At 41.5% G+C, this 22,580-nt stretch overlaps 1 protein-coding gene across 6 annotated transcripts in view; it reads right to left on the bottom strand.

Annotated features, from left to right (window-relative positions):
- Positions 1 to 1,166: 1,166 nt before the first annotated feature.
- LOC108894854 (uncharacterized) overlaps positions 1,167 to 22,580 on the bottom strand; it is a 37,413-nt gene continuing 15,999 nt past the window's right edge. Inside the window, exons 10-21 of one of the 6 annotated variants that reach the window (XM_051069458.1) lie at positions 10,536 to 10,709; positions 9,607 to 9,780; positions 8,818 to 8,994; positions 8,354 to 8,394; positions 7,078 to 7,160; positions 6,623 to 6,678; positions 6,029 to 6,243; positions 5,431 to 5,690; positions 5,095 to 5,211; positions 4,878 to 5,019; positions 3,990 to 4,259; positions 1,167 to 3,296 (exon numbers count right to left, since the gene is read on the bottom strand). In XM_051069458.1, the coding sequence (XP_050925415.1) occupies positions 2,983 to 3,296; positions 3,990 to 4,259; positions 4,878 to 5,019; positions 5,095 to 5,211; positions 5,431 to 5,690; positions 6,029 to 6,243; positions 6,623 to 6,678; positions 7,078 to 7,160; positions 8,354 to 8,394; positions 8,818 to 8,994; positions 9,607 to 9,780; positions 10,536 to 10,709 (2,023 nt within the window). In that variant the 3' untranslated portion in view covers positions 1,167 to 2,982. Of the gene's footprint in view, positions 3,297 to 3,989; positions 4,260 to 4,877; positions 5,020 to 5,094; positions 5,212 to 5,430; positions 5,691 to 6,028; positions 6,244 to 6,622; positions 6,679 to 7,077; positions 7,161 to 8,353; positions 8,395 to 8,817; positions 8,995 to 9,606; positions 9,781 to 10,535; positions 10,710 to 18,144; positions 19,269 to 19,961; positions 20,232 to 20,673; positions 20,816 to 20,890; positions 21,008 to 21,226; positions 21,487 to 21,824; positions 22,040 to 22,437; positions 22,494 to 22,580 lie in introns of those variants that run through there. The other 5 variants (XM_051069463.1, XM_051069461.1, XM_051069462.1 and 2 more) reach the window with 5 other exon arrangements.

Below are 22,580 nucleotides of genomic sequence, written 5' to 3'. Positions count from 1 at the left end.
CATCCATGTTTAGGTTTTATTTTGAAGGCACTGCATTCTCATTTCCGGTCTTGTTGTGTCTCACCTGACAGACTTTTTGAAGTCTCTTCCACGCGCAGCAGCAGCAGTTGTGCAGCTCGCGCTCCCTTCCCCCCACCAGACCTGACAGCTGTTAAACTCATCACCAGGCAGGAATCAGATTTTCAGGTCTGGAAAGGTTCCCAGGGTCCTCCAGGTGGTTTTAGGGTTTCTACAGTTCCACAGGTTCTGTTATAGAGGTCCTTCAAGGAACCTCTGGGGATCCTGTGGATCTATAAATCTTTCTAAGGCTCTCCAGTTTCCCTCAAGGGAATTCTTAAGATGTTTTGAAAGGGTTCCAGGAACACCTGAGGACGTTACAGGGGTGATAAGGGAGGTTTAAAAGATTTTCTTGGGGTCCATGAGGTTGTTCAGGGGTTTTGAGTTTTTTAACTGGGACTCTGTGGTTACTTTAATGGATTCATGTGGTGCTTCAATGGGCTTTTTGATTCCTTCATAAAGTTTTTAGATTTCCTTGACATGTGGGGCATTTGCAGAAGAATTCCAGAGGTCGTTGTGAAGAGGGTTCAGAGGTCTTTCAAGAAGGATTCTTGGTTGCATCAGGGGATTTTTGACCAGGTTCTAAGGAACTTTGAGGTACTTAACTGCATTTTAAGTGGTTCCAGGGATTTTCAGCTAGTTTGTAGGACTTGATTGGAAGGTCCCAGAGATCCTTGAAAAAAATATTCCAGGGATTTGGGGTTCTTGAATGGAAGTCATTAGATATGCCATGAGCAGGTTCCAGGAACTTGGTTTATGGGGTTTGTTGAAGAAACCCAGGAGTTCCTAGAGTGAGTTGATAGGTATTTAGGACCTAGACGACCCGTGTATGAGTAGGTTCAAGGGTTTCTTCCTGGTGTTCCTCAAAAGGGTTCTGGTGTTTTTGAAAAGTTTTGAGGACTCCTTGGGATGTTTCAGGAGATCTTCAAGTCCTTAAGGTCTTCTGGAGTCTTCTCAGGGCATTTTAGGGGCTCTTGAAAGTTTCCAGGGTTAGTCGCTTTAAAGGATGAACCTGTGTGTTGTGTTATGGCTTTAGGAGGCCATGTTTGAAGTTACAATGATGAAAACAAAGAAAATGATTTCTGATCCTCATCAACTCTCTCAGACTCTGAAGTTTAAACACTCTCAGTTTATTCATCTGTAAATCTGCTGGTTTGTCACTTTTATAGCTTCACCACTCCAAAGCAAAACTCTGAAAATAAACCAGTCGTCTGTCAGACAGAAATAGAGCTGTAATGGAGGGTTTGTGGCTGCTGGTGTCAGGCTTCAGTCTGCTCTCTGTACTTTTCCCTGATGGCTCTAACAACATGTCTGCTGTCAGATACGCAGTCAGCTTTCAGACACACACTTTAACACAGTTATTGTTGTTGGGTTTTTCTGTACTTTGTGGGTTTGAACGAGTCTGAACCAGCTCTCAGGTGAAACTGGTCTTTACCTGTACAGGTAACAGCAGCTCTGAGTCCATCTGAACATAAATTACAGTCTAAAGAGGACGCTGGAACATGCACTTAACTTAAACTGTTCAAGGCTTTTAGTAAGTGTATTATTTGACTTTATTTGAACACGGGGGGCTGAGTGTTAATGTACAGATACTATGGGTAACCTGTACAAATATTTTTTTAAGAATATTTTATGAACAAAATAAATTGAAATAAATAAAATAAATACACAAATACATGTAATGATAGACAATATTAATATTAAGAGAGTAAATTAAAATAAATGTCTGGGTTTGATATTAGATCATAAACTACATTGGAATCTGAATCACTGGAGGTGTGGGGTAACGCCTACAACAGGATCTAATATTCAATATGCAAACTACAAAAAAGAGCCTTAAGAACGGGAAACAATGTAGGTTCATGATCACACTAACATATTGCTTTTAAATCACATGCATTGAAATGAGTGGATTTGGTGAAAACAAATGAACTTGTATTTGCTGCTGCAACAGTAATCCTGGAGACTCTTGGGTATAAGATCAAGAGGGCAACATACAGGGAGTACCCCCCATGAGGAAGATGGTTGAAGCAAAGATTAAGGAAGCCCAGAGAGACGTTAGAGGGCTAACAAAGGTGCAGAAGGATGTGATGAGAGTCTGGTCCATGTCCATAAGTGACGCTGTAGAGACGAACAAAGACTCACAGTTCTGCCAACATAAAAATGCCCTGTTCTCCAGAAACTCATCCAGAGACTGAGCAATACTGGAAGGACATATGGAAGGAAGCGGCATCACACAACACTGATGCTGAGTGGTTGGTGAATCTAAGAGCAGACCACAGCAACCTCCCAGGACAAGAATGTAATGTACTTTACCGCCCTCTCAAGGCAGCAGCAGGTTATTGTCTTTGGAAGCCAGGTTGACCAGCAGCTGTTATACTTATCATTTCTGTCATTTTCATGAGTGTGACCAGCACTAAATTAATATCTGACACACCTCTGCAGCTGCTGACTGCTGTTTTTTCTGCTTCACAACCTACAAGAAAAGAAAAAGTTCAACACCTCATTTTGTTTTCACCTGTTTCACCCTATTCACCAGTTTCTGATGCCTTCATGCACTTCAGTAAGTGAAGGCATCACAATTGTTCAGCTCTGACTCAGACTGTCCTCAGATCAGTATAAATGAAGGCCTTTAGTTTTTCTCCTGAGCAGCTAGATGATGCTGTTCTCACACTGTTCTCAGTGTCGATGTCGTCGTATGTTGAGATTATTTGATGCAGATTTAATCTAATGTTCTGTGATGGTTTCTCAGTTTGAACTTAACTAACAACAGGAAACAGCTGCAATACACTGCTCCAGAAACAAACATATTCAGTCACTGTACAGACCGTAACCCTACATACATTATACTGAAATAATCATGTGAGGCAGCCCAGGACAGCTGACCCTGATTCACTCACAAAGAACAGCAACTCTGCTCCTGCTTCACGTTAAGTTCAGCTCTGTTGAAAGCCATTGATCCTCTTCACAGAGAGCAGAGATCAGAGCTGAACTGGCCTCTGATCCTTTTCTTCGCACCGTGTCGATCACCACTCGAGCTTTGGCTGCCCTTTTCGCTGTTCCTGATAAATCCATCTCATCATCAGTTATCACCCCACACTCCAGGAGTTTATCCAGCAGCTTCTGTAGAACAGGTTCAGAAACTCTGCTGACAAACTGAGTCCGAACAGACTTCAGCTTCTCTTCTGCTGAGACACTCTGAGATCCTGATGGACAAGGACCAAGACCAGGATCAGAACCTGAACAAGAAAAGTACCTGTGTTCAATCAGCAGCTGACACGTCAAACACAGAACTCATAGAAATGACAACAACAGGACCAAATTGAAATCAGCTGAGTTTAAACTACAGCCACAGAGCAGCAGCAGCTCTGACTTCAAATCTGTCTTCAAATGTCTTGTTTTGTTCAACCAACAGTCCAAAACCTCAGATTCTACAAGGGAAAGCTTGGCTTTTTTGATTGAAAATAGTTGATGATCAAACTAGTTGCTGATTGATTTTCTGTTGATCAGTGAATTGATCGACGGGTTCAGCTCTGCTCTGTTCAGGTCTGTTGTTTTTCTGGTTTTCAGTTCTGTCTCCATCTAGTGGCTGAAACAGAAAACTACACTCTGACCTGCTGACAACCTGAGCTTTGTTTCTCGTCCTGTTACACCTGGTTGGATTTTTAAGAAAACATTCAAACAACATGTTTTTAGGACTTAGTAAATTAAACCGTTGAAAAATAAAAACCTGCTCCCTCTGCTTGTCTTTTTATACGTCTGCATGTTTAAACCCTGAGACGGACAGAGTCCTCTGTAAACACAGTCTGAAGCTTTAATAATCTCACAGATCTGGTGTCTGGATGCAGGACAGGCTGACAGTAACAAACTGAGATGTTGTGATGTAAATGCATTTCTCATTCATGTGTTGTGTTTCTCCTCCTGAGACTGACCTTCTGCTCCTGAGCTGACGGCTTGTAACTGCTTCACCAGATTGTTCCTGTTGATGCTTTTTAAACCTTCCCCCATCACCCCCACAGCTCCAACTAATCCATATTTCTGCACCATCAGATCCACGGCGTGTTGCCTCGCTGTCTTCAACAGCAGGTCCATTTTAATGGGTGAGAAGTTGTCCAGGGCTTCACATCTCAGGTGCCCCTTGAAGTTCTCAAACTCGTCGTCTGTCAGATCATTCAGGATGCTGATGAGATCCGTCTTTGTCACTGTGGTAAAATAAGAGAATCCTGTCAGTCTGATGGACCGTTAGAAACCAGCTGCTCTGTCTGTTGGTGTTTCTACTGGATCTGACTGGTCAGTGAAACTAAGAGGATCTTCAGTAAACTCAACCTTTACCACAGCTCTGTCATGGAAACATAGATGTTAAAATTGACATATTTCTAAATCCTGCTGGCTTAAAAGTGGAGAATAAAAAGTTGATTCTGAAACTGTCTCACTGCAGGGTCCATGTAGCTTTCACACTGAACCTGTTCTGATGGGTTTAATGAACTCTGGTGTGTTTACATGTTTGGTTGGCAGGATAGAATGTGCTGTTTGACTTATTTCAGTGAACCACATGTGGTCACAGTCTGGAACCAGATCATGAACAGTGTTACTGATGATATCACTGAGTGACTGTAGAGGAGCACCATCAAACAGAGGTGAGAGTTCATACCTGGAGCACTGACAGATGAACAAGAATAATTATGTACACACACACACACACACACACACACATATATATATATATATATATATATATATATATATATATATATATATATATCCATCCATCAGTGTGTGAATGTGACCTGTAGTGTAAAGCTTTCAGTGGTTGACTTTACCTGGCAGATAGATAATACGTTTCCAGATTTGTCGCTTCTTTTGGTCTTGGATCATCACAGTCACTCTCTCTGGGTTTGAAGTCAGGAAAACCTCAAAGGTTGGAAAGTAATTTGGTCCATAATTTGAGAGAAACCGCTCACGCTGAAAACCAGAGGAAAAGCATCATTAACAAACCTGTAGTAAAACGTTGTTAGAAATGTGTGAGACATGACTCACCTCAGGCTGTACTTCTAAGTCCTCAGGTTCACAGCGGACACTGTAACTTTGACCAGTGCTCAGAAGGCAGTTAGAAGAGGTTCTGATGTATTTAGCATCGTCATGTTGAGCCTTAACCTGCAGCAAGAGAACATTTTTATTCTGATGGCAAAGCTCAAAGAGTCAAGTGTCAGTGTTATTTATTGAGCAGTTTAAATAACAACAAATGTTGACCACAGCTTAAAGGATATCAATGGAGATAAAATCTTAAACTCAGTTTCAGAAATTCTCAGCATGAGAAGGTCTGATAGAAATTTAAGCTGATGTTAAACACATCAGCTTCACGGACAGCTTTACCTCTGACAGAGGGATGTTGGTAGGCAGTAGAAACACATCGAGGGCTCGATGTTCTTTAGCCAGATGTCGCAGGAACAGCAGAACATTACAGTTTATTGATTTTCTCAGTAACTGTTTAACTTTATCTCGGACCAGTCCAAAGACAGAGAGGTGAGGGACCTTCACCACCACATGAGTGTCTGTGATCTCCTGAGGCTCCAAGATGCTCAGTCCATCATCAGAGATGTGGACGACAGACAGCAGGCCTTTAACCTGCAACGCTGTTAAAACACAGAGCTGTTAAAATGTGTTTTACTGCTGACAGGTTCATACCTTCATTTCTTAACATTTGAGTTCAGAGAGTTCAAATGAATCTTTTGTCATTAACTCTGAATCATCACAAGGATGTGCAGGTTTGCCTCCATCCTTTACCTGTTGTATGTTATTTCCTGTCCCATATTTGATCTGTCTGGATGTGCACATTTAGTGTTTTGATCAAACTCCATTACAATTTCCTGTCTTTGTTTTGAATTGTACTGAACACAGTTATTTTACAAACTGCTACACGTTCATAAAGATCTTTCCAATTTTACTGACTAACTTTTAAACATTCATTTACCATCCTTAGTTTCACAGTGTGGGAGGTGGAGCTCACAGACAGCAGCCTCAGGACACTGGATACTGTACGGAGGCCCTGCAGGTGTCTTGCCAGCTGATTGGAGGAGGCTCTCATCCCATTGGACGGTCCTGTAGAACAGCTCCGCCTCCTTATCCACAACAAACACCAGTCCAGTTGAAGAACACTCAAACCCACCTGGACCAGGACACCTGAACCTGCAGGACACAGACAGCAGAATGACCACAACCAACCTGTGAAACCCTGAAACTGTGCTGATCCCAGATCAGACTTCATGAGTCCTGAGAGACCAGAGGACAAAAAGACAAACTGTAGGAAAACAACAGAAACAACTGGAGTTCCTGTTTAGGTTTGAAATCAAGTCTGAGTCAAAGTGTAGCCCACAGACCAAAGCAGACCACAGCATCAGTCAGCGCATGTTGCATCTGGAATGTTTCTGCAGCAGCTGTTTAAGTTGACGAGACAAGATATAAACAAGATAATATATAACAATGTGTTAAAATTATAAACACATTGACACATAACAGACTGGAACTTTAACTAAAACAGTGTGAAGTGATTTTATTGTGTGATTACCTGTATGAAACTTGTGCAGATTCAGTTTTCAGTTCAGGTCTGAAACTTGATGGAGGCTGGGGTTCAGAAAGAAACAACATCAGTTGACAAATTCTGACACAGTCCAGACTTTACTGAAGCTCAGTGAGAAACTGCAGTCTGAGAGGACAGAGAGTGTTTAAGGTGTCACTGTAATTATTTCCATTCTGCAGTCTGTAAAGAAAGGCTACTGAGGATTATGACATGGAAGCAAAAAACTTCATCAGACTTCTCTCTAACACAATGCAAAAATCAAACAACAGATGTTTTCTGATCCAAAGAGGATCTTTATGCATCTCTCTCTCTCCACCTGTACAAGGGATGGAGACATCCTCAGCTACAGCAGATATCTGTTCAGTTCTTTGAATATTTGCTCTCTGCTGCCTGCTGGCTGTTGTTGTCTTAAATCTGTCACAACACAATCGTTTTTCTCTCACCTCCAGTTTCAGCTTCTTTATGTTGTCTTCAGTGACGTCTGGCTTCTTTGTGTCGTTTGTGTTCAGTTTGACGTCAGAGACACCTGATAGAAGGAGACACAGCAGACAATAGAAATCAGAGTTCACTGTTTGTGTCCTCATCAGATCTGAGTCAGAGATTAAGTCAGAGAATGTGAGCAGAGTCCAGCAGCTGCAGCTCAAAGCCTCCTGTCATCACTTTCCTCTCAGACTCTCCTGGTTTTCTATTGGCTGTGGATCTACCTGAGCAGACATGTCAGATATCTGATCCTGAGTCAGTAACATGGATATGCTTACTGTTTGTGGCTGCCTTTATTCAACCTTTAAGAGTCGGCTTAAAACCTTCCTCTTTGACAAAGCTTATAGTTAGGGTTGGCTCAGGCTTGAACCATCCCTTAGTTATGCTGCTATAGGCCTAGACTACCGGGAGATCTCCCATGATGCACTGAGCTTCTCTCTCTCTCTCTCTCTCTCTCTCTCTCTCTCCACAGTATGGATACATATCTGATAAATACATTACTAACTCAGTATCTCCCCTTTCCTGTAGTATTGTGCTCTTCTGTCTCTGTCTCCTCTTCTGTCTCTTTCTGCAGGTATTTCTTCCTCTGGAGCTGTAGAGTCTGATCTGTGATGACAAGTCTCCTGCTGCTCCTACAACTCCACTCAACACCTGCTGCTAGAATTAGAAATTACTTATACTGCTATTAGTTATATTGCTATGTTAGCAGTTAATACTTTATCACTACTATCATTACTACTGCTGTATTACTGGCATCACCTCACATCTTATATGGAACCTGTGTTATGCTATGTTCTTCTCTCGCTATTCTCTAACCAGTCAACAGGTCACAGTAAACTGTGAAGAGAGAGAAAACCTGCAGGCAGCAGGATTTTCATTAATGAGGATTTTACAGCGTGAGACAGAAACAAATGTAGCTGAGCGCTAGACTGAAAGAAGCAGGAGATGAGGAAGGAAGAAGACGCTTTCTAGACCTGTCATTCTCCACCTGTCCACCAGGTGTCCTCAGACCTTTTTGTCAAATCCTGCTCACCTGTTTACATCCACACCTCATCTCCACCTGCTGACAGCCTGCCTCTCATTATCTCCTCAGTCCTTCAGTGGATATAAGCAGCTCATCAGACAAACTAAACTGTCAGATGTTTCCAAACATTAATGAACATCAGGGCTGCGCACTTTGTTTTCAATCAGTCACAGTGTTACAGGTTGATGAACAGGAGACAGTGTTTCAGTACTCACAGGTTTTATCTATGGAAGATCTGATCACCCTGCCAGGGACCCTGAAAGAACAAACACATGGAAGATAATCAGGTTTAGTTTGAGTCAGTTTTATTAAACATGATCAATTGCTGATGTTTCCTTCTACCATCCCCACTGTTGTTATTGGCATTAAAGGAACCGCACTAAACTGGTTTCTGTCTATCTGATAGGCTAGGTTAGCTAACCTTCAGGCCTTAGGGACATTAAAACTTGGATGACAAGCAACTTTTTACTATTGAATTGAAGAAATAAATTTTCTAATGATGTAGTTCCATTAGACGGCATTGCCCTGGTTCCCAGCTCCACTGTAAAGAACCTGGGAGTCATCTTTGATCAGGATATGTCCTTTAACTCACACATAAAACAAACTTCTAGGACTGCCTTCTTTCACCTGCGCACTATCTACAACGCTGATGAAAGCAGCATGGACTGACTCTACTGACCTCAGAGTCTCCAGTCTACAGTCTGGACTCTCCACAAGATCACACAGAGGCTTCACGTGTGGGTTCTGTAGGCGGTAGTTTTCACTCAGGTCCAGTTCTCTCAGATGGGAGGGGTTGGACTTCAGAGCTGAGACCAGAGAAGAACAGCTGATCTCTGACAAACTGCACCAACTCAACCTGAATAAAGACATGTCAATCAAATCATTGATAATCAATCAGATGTGTCCTGATCAATGATGTTTAATGTTTAATGTCTAAAATGAGTAGAGTGACTTTTTGGATCAGGAAATCCAAAACTAAACACAGATTAAACTCAACACAAACTGTTTTAATCCCAAATTACAGATGATTTAATGGAATACTTTGGAAAATGCTCAGCAGAAATGTCACATACAGACAAGTTAATAATAATAATAATAATAATAATAATAATAGTAGTAGTAGCTAGCTGTGGTTGCTAAATGAATTTGTGACTGTAGCTGTTGTGTTACTTTTATACAGTACAGTGCTGCTTTATACATTAGTGGGAATTGTGCAGGTTCAGTTGTGGAGACAGATAATCTAGATGTATCTGAACAGTTGTAACTACCAACTAACACACTGATGGTCTGTTTCTCTCTCTGCCACATTTGACAGGCTACTCCAACATGGGAACAGACAGGGCTTCTTCCAGCAGCTTTCCCCGTAAGTATGCCATGTTGTTTCGTGTGTACGTAGGGGACATGAGTCCTTAAAGCAGCAGATCGTACAAGATATAAGATCTCCAACAGTAACAGACAGTGAACTGACCTCAGAGTCTCCAGTCTACAGTCTGGACTCTGCAGAAAACCACACAGATCCTTCACTCCTGAATCCTGCAGCTTGTTGAGACTCAGGTCCAGTTCTCTCAGATGGGAGGAGTTGGACTTCAGAGCTGAGACCAGAGAAGAACAGCTGGTCTTTGACAACCAGCAGTAACTCAACCTGAATAAAGAATAAAACAATCAATCAAATCATTGATAATCAATCAGATCTGTCCTAATCAATGATGTTTAGTCTAAAATGAGTAGAGTGACTTTGTCCTTCTGTTATTGTGGATCATCATAATGTCAGCTTTCTACAGACATCATCCAAATGTCAGCTCAACATTCAGACACCTGTTCATGTCAACACTGATTCAGAACCTGCTGCTGACCTCAGTCAGTCTCTAACTACAGGATCAATATCACATCAGACACGTTGGACTAAAAACTTCCTACAATACTTTGATTGATGAGTGAAATGGATCAAACTTTAAATATCCAGTCCTGATCCAGTAACAAAGGTCTTGGTCCTGGTCTCTGTCCTGCAGATCAGCTCAGGAAATCCAAAACTAAACACAGTATTAGTAGTACTAGCTAGCTGTGGTTGCTAAATGAATTTGTGACTGTAGCTGGAAAATGTTCAGCAGAAAAGTCACATACAGACTAGTTCATAATAATAATAATAATAATAATAATAATAGTTGTGAGAGTTTGATTGAAGTGAACAGACATTATTCATGACAACTGACTGAAATGAACTGAACCTGAAGGAATAATTCTCAGTGTGAGATCAGAACAACTGACAATATGAAACAACCACTATTTAAAATGTCATTCATTCTAAATGAATGGATTCAAGTTCTGTGTGAAAATAAATGAGGTTCAGTTGTGGATTAAAGATATAAGATCTCCAACAGTAACAGACAGTGAACTGACCTCAGAGTCTCCAGTCTACAGTCTGAACTCTGCAGAAAACCACACAGCTCCTTCACTCCTGAATCCTGCAGGTTGTTGTTACTCAGCTCCAGATGTCTCAGATGGGAGGGGTTGGACTTCAGAGCTGAGACCAGAGAAGAACAGCTGATCTTTGACAAACTGCAGTTCTTCAACCTGAATAAAGAATTAAAGATGTGAGTTTAGGAGACAAAGTTCCTGCTTGAATCCATTCAATGTTTCATCATCTGTTCAGAGCTGAAGGTTTAGAATGAACAAGTTTAGAAACTGGAAACTCCAAACACCTGAACCAACAGGATGCAGGTTAAAAACAGTCAGAGACGCAAAAAGAAAAACAGCTCTCATTAATATTAATGACAACATGCTGCTGCTTCAATAAAGACGTAGTGACTTCAGCTCTTAAACTCTGCAGCTCCACCACAGGCTCCATCTATACAAACTCAGGCTGAGCAGACCTTCTTCCTTTTGTATTTTCTCTTCAACAGCTAATGTTTTAAATCCTCACACAGAAAATAAAATATATGAACCAATGAAAAACTGAAGATTTGAACTGAATATATATATATATATATATAAAAAAAACTGACCTCAGAGTCTCCAGTCTACAGTTTGGACTCTCCAGTCCAGTGGACAGTATCTTCACTCCTGAATCCTTCAGGTTTCTGTTTTCACTCAGGTCCAGTTCTGTCAGATGGGAGGGGTTGGACTTCAGAGCTGAGGCCACAACTTCACAGTGAGTTTCTGAGAGTCGACAGTAATTAAGTCTGTGATTAGAGAAAATATAAAATGCGTTAAAATAAGATCAAATTTATATTGTGATAAAATAAACTCAGTGTATAAGACAACACAACATGATCAACATCTGGTCTTCACATCTGTGGTTCAGCTCATCTCATCTTATTGTGTTTGACATGAAACAATAATTTTCATCACTCTCTCTCAGACCTGCAGACTTTTAATGGGAATCTTTGTTTTGCAGATGAAGGGAGGGAAAATGACGTCACCTTTATGTTTCCATCATGTGATTTGATCCCAGAGTCAGAATGAAGCCATCTGGTTTAGAAAAACATTTTGATTGTCCACTGTTTTCAAACTGACTCCAGAACATTTCTGATGATTCTGATGATTTCACATCATGTCATCAGAAGAACAGGATGTTGACCTTTGGTGTGAATAAGAAAACTGAATTCTCCTGCTCTGCTCTGATAGATTCAGACCTCTGTTGTTGGCTGAAGCTGCTCCTGATCATCAACAGAAACAATCCTAGAATTACTGCCTCCACCCACCCAATACAAACCTACCCACAGAACCAAATGTCAAACGTTTAAAATGGGATTGGCCAACACAGACTCCTGTTCACAATGCATTCTGGGTAGCACAGTTCCCTTCACACCACCTGGGCCTGCCAACCAGTTCACTCCCTCTGGAGAACATTAACTGAAATAAACTACTGTCCCACCCACAGCAACTCTACCTCACTGGCTCAGTCTGAATACACAGTAAGTGTCTTATTTATTCTTGGTTTCTACAAAGAAAAAGAAGGAGAAGTTGTAGTTCTAATTTGTTTGATCAGGTTTACATGAACCCAGAAAGAGTCAGAACAACATAGATAGAAGGTCAATGAATAATCTGACAATTAATTACAATTTATAGACTGAACAGCAACAAACACAACCAACTGAAAATCACCTCAAGAATAAAAAACACAATGAACTGTCATGTTTGTGATGTAAACTAAGAATAATGAGAATCATTTAATAGAGTGTGGATCTGAATTAGACTGAACCACTGATCTACTGATTGATGATGTTAGTGATCATGTCTGGACTCACCGAGCCTTTCTACAGCTCCTCACAGCTGGGATCATTCTCCATCGTTCCTCCTCTGTCTTATACTTCGTCAGGTCCAACTCATCCAGAACCTCCTCTGACATCTGTAGAATGTAGACCAGAACTGAGACTGGATCTCTGAGAGATTCCTCTCATTCTCATGAACATGACAGAAACAGCTTGAGGGAATTTCTTCTAATTTGGTACAAACATTCACTTTGACTCAAAATACCGTTACTGATACTAATATCATTGTTATTGTTATCATCTCTGTCTCAGCCCAACTGGTCAGGCTGGTTCTGGTTCTGCTCGATGTTTCTGCCTCTTAAAAGAAGTTTTTTCTCTTCACTGTGACCAGCTGCTGCTCATGGTGGGAACAGCTGTAGACAATATTAAGTGTTTGCTCTCTGTATAAAACCTGTTCTGTATAAAAAACCTCTAAGACTTCTGTTGTGATTCGGTGCTATATGAATAAATTTGACTTGAGGACGCCATCATCTATCTGCATGACCACATCTATGCCCACGTGGATGAGCCAGCAAGCACTGTGAGGGTCATGTTTGTTGGATTACCTGACTGGCAGACCACAGTACGTGTGCCTGCAGCACTGTAGGTCAGACAGTGTGATTACCAATACTGGGGCTCAGCAGGGGACTGTCCTCTCTCCCTTCCTCTTCACCCCGTACACCACGGACTTCAGCTACTGCACAGAGACCTGCCACCTTCAGAGGTCTTCTGCAGTAGTTGGATGTCTCAGTAAGGGTGAGGAGGCTGAGTACAGGGCTGTGGTGGAAAGTTTTGTCACTTGGTGTGAGCAGAACCACCTGCAGCTCAACGTGACAAAGACTAAGGGACTGGAGGTGGACATGAGGAGAACTAGGGCACCAGTGGATCTTGTTTCCATCCATGGTGTCAGTGTTAACATTGTGGAATACTACTTAGTACCTAGGGGTATACATAGACAATAAACTGGACTGGGCCAAAAACACACTATCCCCACTATCTTTAGCTTTGATTAGCACAACCTAGTTTGAAGAAACCTCCCTCTGTGATCAGTGAGTCCTCTACTGTCAACCATAAAAACAGACACAAACTGCTGGGAAACACTGAGAGGTTTGTAGTAGCTGTCTTACCTTGTAGCTCAGAGTCCAGTACTGAGGATCAGAATCAGAATCCTTTATTAATCCCTTGCAGGAAATTGTTGGAATTGAACTGAAGTGGATCCTGGAGACTCTGCTCTGTCCTCCTCTTCCTCTGCCGTCAGTAAGTCTGAGACATAAACCACCAACACTGACTGAGAGCTCAGAAACAGGAATCAGGACCAACAGGTCTGTTACACAGTCACACCCTAAACTGTCAGAGCAGGAAGTAACAAACACAGAGAGAGTTCAGGCTCAGTCCACATTCCACCTGATTAATCAGCATTATCTCCTTGTGTAGAGACAGAGAGTTGGGCAATACTGAATAAATGAATAAAAGCTGATTGTGGACTGTGTATCGGTGTGCTGGTTAGCAGGGACTGGATCTACACTACAGTTGTGCAGTCAGAAACAGTGAGACATCAGGAGATTCACTTTGTTGTGTTTAATGTCCAGATGCTCAGACAAAACTGAAATCCAAACTCTAAATTAATTCTGACTGTGAATTCTTTCTGTCAGGTATGTACTACAGCTCTACAGTTCTACAGATCTAAAAGAGAGAGAGAGATTCAGATCTCAGTGGAAGTTGACTGGAGGTGGGATCATTTCACTCTTTAATTTTCTGTGGAAGTTTAATCATAAAGATTAATAACCACTGAACCAATGTGTCTGACACTTTCACTGAGCCAACAGAGGGGTCCAACCTGTCTGACAGAAACTCAGACTGAGAGGAAGAATTCAAACATGAAACAGGTTCAGTCACAACTTCACAACTGGAAGGTCAAAGGTAAAAATTTGTTGTTGTTTTTTTTTTCTTCATTAACCTTTGAGGCCCCATAAAATGAAGTTACACTTTTTACCCTTAGGTCCCAAAACAGGTCTTAAGTGTAATAAAAATGTTCTATATAATTATTTCGCATCAAATCTTTTCAACAACTATATCTTAACCATAGATATAAAGTTTTAAATATTTTCTTAGGTATTTTTTAGGTTTTTAATCCCTTTTGTTATAATATGTTATATTTTTTCCAAAATTGAGGTGCAAAGTGGAATATTTGGGATGATGTTGTTACAGCCTTGGCTGGATAAAAAACATATTCTCAACCACATTCACACCAGGACCAGAGGCCTGTACTATGAAGCGAGGATACTGTCTTATCAGAGTAACTTCAGGTGTAACTTCCCGGTTAACCTGTACTACGAAAGATGGATAGTTTTTAACCCGGGGTCTGCTGCCATGGTAATTTACGCTGTGTCTCTAAACTGCTCCGAGCAGTTTATGTTCGTGGTTAACTCTGTGTTACAGGTGTTACTTCTACCTAAGCTCCGCCCCACAGGTGGAACAACCAATCGATACTGGCACAACGACTGAGAGAGGCTGACTCTGCAGGACGGGGGTTGTCTAAAGTCCCCCCCACCCCCACCAAAAAAAGAAAAGATATTATAACCATTGTACTATGTGTGTGTGTGAATGAAATACATAAAAATCATATGACACTGTGATTAAGCAAGAACGGTAAGATTGCGACATGACTGGAAAGTAACAGAGAGCCTGTCCAGTCTTAGAAAAAGGGAAGTTTGGTAGCACACTGTAAAATCGGTACGAGAGTATGAAAATCATGAGATATGATTTAAACAGTTGATTGTGATTCAAAGTGTAAAAGACAAAGAGTAATTGTACTAATAATATTATGAAAAGTAATGATTAATTGTATCAATGGTAACTAAGAATAAGAATGATTGAAAGAAGCGGTGTGCAGGATGGGTGCGGTCACTATTGGTAGAGATTTGAAGCCAAGAAGGATTGCAACATAGCATCACTGGAACTGGCATTACCAAAAACGGTTTGGTGAAAGAAGTCAGAAAGAGAGGGATAGAGAGCTGTTCAAGACCAGATAAAAGGTGATGTACCAGACAACTTATTCGGACTCTTCGCTGACCATTGGTGGATCATCACCAAAAGAAGACCCCTCCTCAGCCATCATCAAGAGAACTGGATTCTGCAAACTTTTCTTCACTTAGAACGAAGGAATCTTGGAGACTATTTGCTGCTAAGAGGACTCGAGGCAAGAGGAGTTCTACAAGGATTGTTATTTTCACCCTCTGCAGTAGAGGATTTGTCCTCTGAAGATTTCATAGTTCACCAGGCCAAAAAGAGGAACTGTGATACTGGCGGGGTCCTCCGGGACTTTGGATGGAGTCGGGAGACCCTCCCCTAACAGGACCAGCCTGAAAAGAGGATCAGTCAGCTAAGGCCAAGCTGCCAACCCCTTCATTTCTCTTTCCAAATTATTCCCCCATCCTAGTGACCTAGTACTTATTCTAGAACTACTCTGATTATTTTGTGGAACTGATTACATTATTTATAGATTATAATATGATATGCTGTATGCTATGCCCTTGCTAAAATTGTATTCAATAAAATTCATAAATTGCATCTAAGGTTAAATTGTGGACATTTGTTCTGTTTCTCAGTGAAGGTAAAATACCAGGTCATAGTGTGTATTACATTATAAAGTTCTTAAAGGTTATTTCAGCCTCTCAGATTAACAGACCCTTGGAGCTTACAAAGCCACTAAACATTTTCCTAGCACCATACCAAGTGCAAAGATCCTTAAGAGGAGAGCTGCCGTTAACAGGTGTGACTGGTGATCATACTTGGCCCATAGGGCTACTCAGTTGGGTGTGGCACCAGTGGTAGCAGGGTAGGCATCTGGAAGTAGGCAGTTAGTAGCTAGGCCACCAGCTTATAACAAGCCGCAGAAACTGTAAGTTGGGTGATAAAACACTACAGCTGTGACCTCGGACCCTTTAAACGGAGAGCTGGTCCAGACCTCCTGTACTGGGGTGATACTGGTGATCTGACACACTTTGTAGAATGTTTCTATTTGATCCAGGTTCAGTTTCCACTGAGGCTGAAATACTGTTAACATGAAGTTCATACTGAACATAACAGCATTACATTCATACATATACAGCCTGAGTGTTCCAGGCAGAACATCATTAACAGGAACAGCTCATTCTCAGACATGTGACCCACGTGTTGACTGTAATCCAAGTATCTGAGAAATGATCACATATGTTCTGTGTCCTTCCATCTCATATTACAGATGAAGAATCCAGAGAACATGTGACCAGTCTCTCTGTCTTTGTTGGTTTGACATTATGTCGTTAGAGTCTCTTTAAATTCCTCTAAACCCACAGAATTAACGTGCGCTCTTCATCTGAGAGATACGGTGCACGCCCCTTTAATCAACACGCACTAACTCTGATTAAGTTAACGCCGACTCAACTGACCCACATCTGAACCACCGTCGTACCGTTTAACACAGATCGAGGCAGTCAGGGTTTGTCAACCCCGACTTTACCTGAGAACCTGAGTTAAACCAGAGGAGGTTCAACTGCCTTCGTAGTTCAGACCTCAGGCCTTCTGCTGCCCCTGGTGGTTTGGGGTGGAGGGTGGAGGTCATCACACCTAAAACCTGTTTCCCTGTATTTTGAAGGTAGAGGCTTAGATTTATTAGGTATTCATGGGAAAATCATTATAATATGTCAGGATTACAGTATATTAAAAATATGTAGTTATAATAGGAGTCAATGGGACCAAATTAATCCCCAGGATAAAGAGTGTAGACATACTTGTGAATCTCCTATTCTATACACCTTGCAATTGAGGGGATAATAATAATTTAAATAAAAAAAAAAATAATCATACAATTTACAAAACTGACCGATATATTGAGAATCAAGTATCTGCACCTCTGCTACTTCAGAGGATATGATATATGTTTGGGTATAAACGATTGAGACTAGTTCAGACCAGGTCCAGGTGGTCTTGATGTGAGTAATGTCACTGCTGACCGAATGGGGTCACGACCTCGCCTCCCTTCCCCGGTGGGGAGCAGATGTAGGAGATGAACAGACAATGGTAGTTCCACAGCAGCAGCAGCATCAGCAGCAGACTGCAGAGGAGCAGGACCACCAGCAGGGGGAGAGGGATTATTATTATTATTATTGGCTTCCACTCACTTTAATGAAAAGCCAACAGAGTTTTCTTTGTCCAGGTTGCTACACATGCTCAGAACAGTTTCCCTGCTCATTAAAAACCTGCAGTTTTACAGACGTCTCTTTTGTGATGGAGGTCTGGAAATGTTTTCTGATGCAGTACCACAAGTGACCACTGGGTCAAAGTGGCAGTGCTGCATCACATCTGTAACACGTCCACAGTTTTTCAGGTTAACAGGAAACATAAAGTGAATCTGTGTTAATCTGTGTGTTCTTCTCCTGAACGTCAGTCACAACCAGGGTGAAGCTGCAGCTGAAAGCTCTGGAGTTCACGTTCAATAAACTGATCAAATCAAATCAGAGTAAAATCAATCACACTCACCTGTCAGCTCTACTCTGTTGGTGTCCTTTACTTCTTCTTCTGTGGTGTAGAACCACAGCAGCCTCAGCCAATCACAGCAGTCAATCACCTGATGAGTCAGTCCTTTAGATTGAGAGTCAGTCTGTCTCAGTGTCGTATGTTGAGATTATTGTCTGGTCAGGGTCAGTGAAAAGCCTCGGTCCTGGTTCAACACTTTACAAAAAACTGTCTTTTTTAGAAATACTCAGAGACCACTGGAGATGAACAGAGTCCACTGCAAAATGATTTATTGAATGTTGTCAGACAGTAACATCAATAAACCAGAGCAGACCCTGGGATGGACCAAAGAAGACTGAACTGAACTCTGCAGAGCTCTGGTTATACAGAGACAAGTGTCTCCACCTTTTCTAAAGAAACAAAACACACTGAGGACCAGTTTTAAGTGAGTCAGATGCTGGGAGTTTTGTACTTTAGATGACAGAATAACTGAGTGTGCCCACGCTGTATCAGTGGTTTTCTGCTTGGTCCTCTGACTCCAGAATTTTGGGAGTTTTCCATTAAAAAAGATAAAAAATCACTTTAACATTAATTTCCAAACACAGAGATACATAAAGTGTGTGATTATATCAAGACCTTGATCATTCTGAGTGATTAATTTTAATTCAGTGAATCATTGTTTAAAGAAGTATAATATTCCCTAACTACCAGTGTTCCTTTTCAAACTGAACATAAAGCGCTGTTCTAACCTGCCAACGATTCAGTTATTAAATTTATCACCACAACAGCTACAACACAGATTAACTGAGACAAAAAACAAGAGCTCCAGAAACAAACATTCAGTAAGTGTACAGACACATGTGCACATGGGGTCCACCACCACATTAAACCTCTTCTCTGACATGACTGTTAAAATCAGTGCTGTGGAAATATACATCATACTGAATTAATCATGTGAGACAGCCCAGGACAGCTGACCCTGATTCACTCACAAAGAACAGAGAAAAAGTGGAAACTGAAGAATTACAGATGTGTTAGTGTCAGAAACAGTCTGATACTCTGCTCCTGCTTCACGTTAAGTTCAGCTCTGTTGAAAGCCATCGATCCTCCTCACAGAGAGCAGAGATCAGAGCTGAACTGGCCTCTGATCCTTTTCTTCGCACCGTGTCGATCACCACTCGAGCTTTGTCTGCCCTGCTCGCTGTTCCTGATAAATCCATCTCATCATCAGTTATCACCCCACACTCCAGGAGTTTATCCAGCAGCTTCTGTAGAACAGGTTCAGAAACTCTGCTGATAAACTGAGTCCGAACAGACATCAGCTTCTCTTCTGCTGAGACACTCTGAGATCCTGATGGACAAGGACCAGGACCAGGATCAGAACCTGAACAAGAAAAGTACCTGTGTTCAATCAGCAGCTGACACGTCAAACACAGAACTCATAGAAATGACAACAACAGGACCAAATTGAAATCAGCTGAGTTTAAACTACAGCCACAGAGCAGCAGCAGCTCTGACTTCAAATCTGTCTTCAAATGTCTTGTTTTGTTCAACCAACAGTCCAAAACCTCAGATTCTACAAGGGAAAGCTTGGCTTTTTTGATTGAAAATAGTTGATGATCAAACTAGTTGCTGATTGATTTTCTGTTGATCAGTGAATTGATCGACGGGTTCAGCTCTGCTCTGTTCAGGTCTGTTGTTTTTCTGGTTTTCAGTTCTGTCTCCATCTAGTGGCTGAAACAGAAAACTACACTCTGACCTGCTGACAACCTGAGCTTTGTTTCTCATCCTGTTACACCTGGTTGGATTTTTAAGAAAACATTCAAACAACATGTTTTTAGGACTTAGTGAATTAAACCGTTGAAAAATAAAAACCTGCTCCCTCTGCTTGTCTTTTTATACGTCTGCATGTTTAAACCCTGAGACGGACAGAGTCCTCTGTAAACACAGTCTGAAGCTTTAATAATCTCACAGATCTGGTGTCTGGATGCAGGACAGGCTGACAGTAACAAACTGAGATGTTGTGATGTAAATGCATTTCTCATTCATGTGTTGTGTTTCTCCTCCTGAGACTGACCTTCTGCTCCTGAGCTGACGGCTTGTAACTGCTTCACCAGATTGTTCCTGTTGATGCTTTTTAAACCTTCCCCCATCACCCCCACAGCTCCAACTAATCCATATTTCTGCACCATCAGATCCACGGCGTGTTGCCTCGCTGTCTTCAACATCAGGTCCATTTTAATGGGTGAAAAGTTGTCCAGGGCTTCACATCTCAGGTGCCCCTTGAAATTCTCAAACTCGTCGTCTGTCAGATCATTCAGGATGCTGATGAGATCCGTCTTTGTCACTGTGGTAAAATGAGAGAATCCTGTCAGTCTGATGGACCATTAGAAACCAGCTGCTCTGTCTGTTGGTGTTTCTACTGGATCTGACTGGTTTGGTCCCAGTTATTCTACTGTCAGTGAAACTAAGAGGATCTTCAGTAAACTCAACCTCTCACCACAGGTGTACTCAGTAGCTGTTCTAGAGCTTTCTATCTCATCACATGGTCTTCCTCAGCAGATGTAGTTTGTCCAGAGTACAGTCTAGACCTGCTCTATGGCTGTAAAATTTCTCCATCACTAATAAATAAATTATAGGATGTTGGCTGAACCATAAGGGGGAAATACAACACAGGTATGTGTGAATGTGTGTAAATGTGACAGAGCTCTCTGCCTATAGAACAAACTCTGTAAGCATGTGTGTGTGAATGTGACCTGTAGTGTAAAGCTTTCAGTCGTTGACTTTACCTGGCAGATAGATAATACGTTTCCAGACTTCTGTCTTCTCCTGATCTTGGACCATCACAGTGACTCTCTCTGGGTTTGAAGTCAGGAAAACCTCAAAGGTTGGAAAGTAATTTGGTCCATAATTTGAGAGAAACCGCTCACGCTGAAAACCAGAGGAAAAGCATCATTAACAAACCTGTAGTAAAACGTTGTTAGAAATGTGTGAGACATGACTCACCTCAGGCTGTACTTCTAAGTCCTCAGGTTCACAGCGGACACTGTAACTTTGACCAGTGCTCAGAAGGCAGTTAGAAGAGGTTCTGATGTATTTAGCATCGTCATGTTGAGCCTTAACCTGCAGCAAGAGAACATTTTTATTCTGATGGCAAAGCTCAAAGAGTCAAGTGTCAGTGTTATTTATTGAGCAGTTTAAATAACAACAAATGTTGACCACAGCTTAAAGGATATCAATGGAGATAAAATCTTAAACTCAGTTTCAGAAATTCTCAGCATGAGAAGGTCTGATAGAAATTTAAGCTGATGTTAAACACATCAGCTTCACGGACAGCTTTACCTCTGACAGAGGGATGTTGGTAGGCAGTAGAAACACATCGAGGGCTCGATGTTCTTTAGCCAGATGTCGCAGGAACAGCAGAACATTACAGTTTATTGATTTTCTCAGTAACTGTTTAACTTTATCTCGGACCAGTCCAAAGACAGAGAGGTGAGGGACCTTCACCACCACATGAGTGTCTGTGATCTCCTGAGGCTCCAAGATGCTCAGTCCATCATCAGAGATGTGGACGACAGACAGCAGGCCTTTAACCTGCAACGCTGTTAAAACACAGAGCTGTTAAAATGTGTTTTACTGCTGACAGGTTCATACCTTCATTTCTTAACATTTGAGTTCAGAGAGTTCAAATGAATCTTTTGTCATTAACTCTGAATCATCACAAGGATGTGCAGGTTTGCCTCCATCCTTTACCTGTTGTATGTTATTTCCTGTCCCATATTTGATCTGTCTGGATGTGCACATTTAGTGTTTTGATCAAACTCCATTACAATTTCCTGTCTTTGTTTTGAATTGTACTGAACACAGTTATTTTACAAACTGCTACACGTTCATAAAGATCTTTCCAATTTTACTGACTAACTTTTAAACATTCATTTACCATCCTTAGTTTCACAGTGTGGGAGGTGGAGCTCACAGACAGCAGCCTCAGGACACTGGATACTGAACGGAGGCCCTGCAGGTGTCTTGCCAGCTGATTGGAGGAGGCTCTCATCCCATTGTACGGTCCTGTAGAACAGCTCTGCCTCCTTATCCACAACAAACACCAGTCCAGTTGAAGAACACTCAAACCCACCTGGACCAGGACACCTGAACCTGGAGGACAGAGACAGCAGAATGACCACAACCAACCTGTGAAACCCTGAAACTGTGCTGATCCCAGATCAGACTTCATGAGTCCTGAGAGACCAGAGGACAAAGAGACAAACTGTAGGAAAACAACAGAAACAACTGGAGTTCCTGTTTAGGTTTGAAATCAAGTCTGAGTCAAAGTGTAGCCCACAGACCAAAGCAGACCACAGCATCAGTCAGCGCATGTTGCATCTGGAATGTTTCTGCAGCAGCTGTTTAAGTTGACGAGACAAGATATAAACAAGATAATATATAACAATGTGTTAAAATTATAAACACTAGGAACAGTATAAACAGAACTATGTACATAGTAACTGGAACTTTAACTAAAACAGTGTGAAGTGATTTTATTGTGTGATTACCTGTATGAGACTTGTGCAGATTCAGTTTTCAGTTCAGGTCTGAAACTTGATGGAGGCTGGGGTTCAGAAAGAAACAACATCAGTTAGTTAACAAATTCTGACACAGTCCAGACTTTACTGTCTGCTGCCTGCTGCCTGTTGTT

Source organism: Lates calcarifer, unplaced genomic scaffold (genome assembly GCF_001640805.2).
Source record: "Lates calcarifer isolate ASB-BC8 unplaced genomic scaffold, TLL_Latcal_v3 scaffold_20_43, whole genome shotgun sequence".
NCBI classification, from domain to species: Eukaryota; Metazoa; Chordata; class Actinopteri; family Centropomidae; genus Lates; species Lates calcarifer.
This window is presented reverse-complemented; position numbering and strand designations above follow the sequence as displayed.